General features: G+C 55.9%; 1 protein-coding gene across 2 annotated transcripts in view; it reads right to left on the minus strand.

Annotated features, from left to right (window-relative positions):
• The window catches only part of Ntrk1 (neurotrophic receptor tyrosine kinase 1), a 17,236-nt gene extending 14,023 nt beyond the window's left edge, over window positions 1–3,213 (minus strand). The window contains exon 1 of one of the 2 annotated variants that reach the window (XM_028753107.1): window positions 2,937–3,213. In XM_028753107.1, coding sequence (XP_028608940.1) covers window positions 2,937–3,148 — 212 coding nt within the window. In that variant the 5' untranslated portion in view covers window positions 3,149–3,213. The remainder of the gene's footprint in view (window positions 1–2,936) is intronic. The other variant, XM_028753108.1, reaches the window with a different exon arrangement.
• Between the last annotated feature and the right edge of the window lie 1,316 nt (window positions 3,214–4,529).

Here is a 4,529-nt window from a genome sequence, read left to right on the forward strand (position 1 = left end):
AACAGGGAGAGGGGTGGGCCAACAGGGGAGAGGGGTGGGCCAACAGGGAGAGGGGTGGGCCAACAGGGAGAGGTGTGGGTCAACAGGGAGAGGGGTGGGCCAACAGGGGTCAGGACCTCAATGGAGTTACCCTATGCACATAACCAACCCACCTCCCTCATAGGAGCACATGCAGCAATCATACACAGACCCACTTCACATACCCATTCATGCACATGCCCCCACATGCTGACACGACTCACGAGTCACGCATGTGCATGCGTGCACGCATGCACCCTCACCTTTACACACATGCAGACTCTCACATGCCTCCTGCAACACAGAGGCAAGTGTACAGAAACACACAGGGACGTCCTCACACGTGTCCTGGAGGACACACATGAACAAAGCTCACATAGACTTCTCCCATGCATACACATGATGATGAAAAGGTGTGAAGACATGTTAGTCAGTGTCCGCTGCCATTCTCAGCTTGGGGCTCCATTTTTATAACAGGCTTCTCTGGCATATCTATGCTCCACAATAGCGAGTCATGTTGAGACTCGCTTCCACAGAGGACAAAGCACTTGCTCTACCCAGTACTAAGGATGTCCCAATTGTCATGCTACTGTGTGCTCCCAAACATACTTGCTCTGTGGCTACCATCTGGGTTCACTGACACCAACCACATACACACACACACAAGTACACTCCACCCTCTCAGTCCCCTCAAAACCTTTGGTTCTTCCCTCACAGAAACCCCTACTCTCTGTTCTCCAGCACTTTCCCAAAGCAAGCAAGAAGCACAGAGCTGTTGGGGCCACCCCCTAGCCCCTCCTTAACCATGAGGGACCCAGGAAAGGAGAGAGGACCGTGGAGTGAGTAGAGTCTGAGTGTGTAGGTGAAGAGAGCTGGAGATACAGTGTGAGACACGGACGGCTGGAGGAGGTGGGTGGCAGAGGGAGGGCAGATAAACAAAGAGTAAAAAACCCAGAAGAGACTGACAGTAAGAAGACAGTGGGCTGGGGCGGCGAGGAAAGAGACTTACAGATAAGGGGAGGAAGACCCTGGGACAGAGATAAGGACTGAGAACCAGAGAGAATGAGAACCACGGAGGCCAAAAAGAAAAAGACAGACAGACAGACAGAGAGCAAGCAGCTCTTGGGGGTGGGGTGGCTGTGGGCGCAGTCTTATCTTGTAGACCTGGCATCTTGGAGTTCCTGTGAACTGGCTCCCCTGTGGTGACATGTTCTCTGCAGGGGCATGTCCATGTCTTCCTCTCTCCTCCCCATCCCATCCCCATGTGTGCTAGGGGCTCCTGACTCACTAACCTTTCTCAGAACTCTTCCCCTTGTTTACAGGGTTTCCCTTAGGAAAGAGAGCAGCAAGGGAACAAGTCAGTCAAAGAGACCTTGTGCTTCCCTGATCCCAACCTTGTCCCCCATAGGATGGGCATGTGTCTGTCCTCCCCCTGGACATCTAAGGAGTTGTTGCTAGCCACGTTGAAGGAGTCCAGATCCCTGTTCTGCCCCCAAGGGTTTCAAGCTTTAGAGACCCAGGGAGTTGCTAAGAAGATCTGTATGGCTGGGTACGTGTGAGCTGTCAGGCAGTGTGCTTCATGCCGCCTCATTTGTTCAGATTCATAATCAATCTGTCTATTCGAGTCCATTAGCTCCTTCTTAGCTATGCGGGCGAGGGAGGAGGGAGAGGTCTGTGCAGGAGGAGTTGGGAGGATCAGGCCCCACCCAGGGGGGGGACATCTCAGCTCACCACTCTGCCAGCCTCTTCCTCTATAGCCCAGGCTTGCCCACTACCCCTGTCCCTGGGCTGCACTCCCTTGGAGTCTTGAAAGGCTCTGGGGAGTGAGAACATCGATGGGAACAGTCAGGAAGCTGGACCCTGGCTTGACTGGACAGGCCCGGGAGCAGCCATCTAGACTTCACGTCCCACCCCGTTGTGCAGGAGCCTAGACTCAGACCAAGACAAGGCCATCTCCTCTCTTCCTGGTCTCCCCAGGGCCATTAGAGAGAGATTGAGTACCTCCGTTAATTACCACAAGATACCCGAGTAACTCAGTGCCAATCACTGCGGGCTGCTAGCTCCACCAGCATGCAGAATACTCAAGTATTTTCCAGCCATCACTGGGTGATGCGGAGTCCCTCCAGGTCAATTATACACTGAAAGGTTTCACTAGCTGCTACAAAGTACTTGAGTATTTTGTAACCGATTATTGCACGTAGTCAAAGTACTGCAGAGCTGAAGGTTCCTCCCAGCTCTGGACCTGGAAAAAGGGAGAATCTCTCAGCAACAGCCCTGACTCCCTGATACAAGTAGGGAGACACGGGTGAAAGGAGAGATGGGCGAGCAGAGAGAGAAGCAAAGGGGTTTCGCTTCCCGCATCCAAATCAAGAAGTCTTGTGGTCAGTGGAAAGGAAAGAAGAGCTCAGACACCAAGCTGGTTCCTCACCATCTCCCACCAACTCCAGCTCAATCACACATCCAGGGAAGAGCTGGATTCCCTGGGCATGACAAGGAAGAGGTTGGGGGCTGGCTTCCCCCTAAGAAAAAGAAGATAGCAAAGGTGTCACACTCCCAAAATTCTCCACAGCTAACAACTCCTCCATGGGCTTAGGAGCTTGGGCTCTTGATTGAACCCCACAAAAAGGTTCTTATCCTAGATCGCTGGACCAATACCTGATCCACCGAGTTTCCTCCTTGCTCGTCCCAAACCAGCACCACAGCTAGCTACCCTTAATCCTGGGCGACATCCAGACAGTGACTGCGCGGCTTTGCCAGGGTGGTGGCAGCAGCAGAAGCCGCCGCAGCCTAGCCAAAGGCAGCACGTGCCAGTCTTCTACAGCAGCCAAGCCTGGCCCCTCAAGCCAGAGGTGAGTGCGCGCCCTCGGGGAAGGGCTGTGCCCTCCTGACCCCGCGCCCCTCCCCCGACACACACTCACAGCTCCGTCAGGTTCCCGGCGCCCCGCAGGCCTTGGAGGGTATCCAGGGTCCCTGCCCTGGTGCAGCGCAGCCCCGAGGGGCCCACGGGACAGCAGACCTCCCGACAAGATGAGGCGCAGGCACAGGCCAGCATCAACGAAGCCACCAGACCTCCTAGCCCCGAGGCTGGGTGATGCCAGTCCAGCTGCCCGCGCCGCTGGCCTCGCAGCATCGCGGCGGCGCCCGCCTAGCTCGGGCCGCGCGGCCGTCCGTCCGTGCGCTCCTGGCTGCCGCCGCCCGGCCTCGCGCGACACGTGCGCGGGGCGGTGTTAAAGACCAGCCGCCAGGAGAGGGCGGCACCCACGGCCCCGCCCCGCCCCGCCTGCCGATGCCCCCAGTGCCCCCTCCCCTTTCGGGGCCCTAATGCCAGCTCGCCTTCCTAATGTCTCTCGCGGCTGCAGGAGACCTGGGGCGGGGGACTGCCACAGATTGCCTCACAAGTGTCTTCTGAGGCTGGGGGAGCTAGGAAGCTGATACCTTATTTCTCACAGTAAAACAGCTGCATTTTCAGATTTGCGGGGACAGCGAGAGATTGAGCAAGAGAAAGGTTGAAGTCCAGACCACCCCAGCCAGCCTCACGGTGCACTTTGCCTAAGACAGTGTGAATGTCACTTGGAATAAGTTAGATGAACGTTCTCCAATCCCTAGTAAGGAAAAGGAGAAGGCCTCGGCATGGCTGGACGCAAAATCTGGGGAGAAAAACAGGGGTAGAGAAGAGTCCTTTGAACACAGCTGGAGGGAGATTGGAAAGTGGAGACCTCTCCGCCCGCAAGAGGCCACAGGGTGGCGCTAGAAGCCCTCGCGCCGCGGGTTTACGCTCGGCCTAGGGCTTCGAAGGCTGGGGAGAGCAGTACCGAGCCTTCCTAGCCTGTGCCTCCGGATCTTAGGGTCAGTTCCCAATCCTAGCCAGCCAGCTGGGGCCCCAGAGCCCGTGTATGGCCAGGCAAACCAAGCCTGGCATCGATCGCCGTCCTGACAAGAGCATCGATTTCTGAGCGGAGAAATTAATAGATCTCTTAGCTCTTCGGACGTGGGAGCTGGGAACCGTCGGCTCTTGGTATTTGTGAACCTGGGAAGTCTCAGCCCACTAAATCCAGGCCACTAAATGGCAAGTCTTATGCAATGGCCTTCTTGACTGCAAGCCTAAGTGTCACATTTAGGAGACATCATCCCGGCATGAATTGTCCCTCAAGCGCTTCCGAACACATATAGAGACCCACCAAGCATCCTCAGTTCTTAAAAGAAACCAAACGAAGGAGGAATCTCACAGAGAGACGGCTCGTCTCCTGAAGATTTGATCCAAAACCAAGGGACTTGACGGGGACATACCCCGCGCTGAGGAATTATGTTCAAAGTAGCCTCGGGAGGCTGCGAAGGACTGTAAGAGGCGAAGTGCTGAGATCTTCAAGTTTCACCAGTGGAGTCCGACCTTTCCAGGCTGCGGGAATTTACCCTGCAGATGTCAAAGCACCTGTTGGACTCCAGAACTCCCTTGCAAATCAAGCTAGGGAGCCCAACCACTCCCTCCAGGTCTGTGAGGGGAGGGGGGGAGG

Source organism: Grammomys surdaster, unplaced genomic scaffold (assembly GCF_004785775.1).
Source record: "Grammomys surdaster isolate TR1022 unplaced genomic scaffold, NIH_TR_1.0 125946, whole genome shotgun sequence".
NCBI lineage: Eukaryota > Metazoa > Chordata > Mammalia > Rodentia > Muridae > Grammomys > Grammomys surdaster.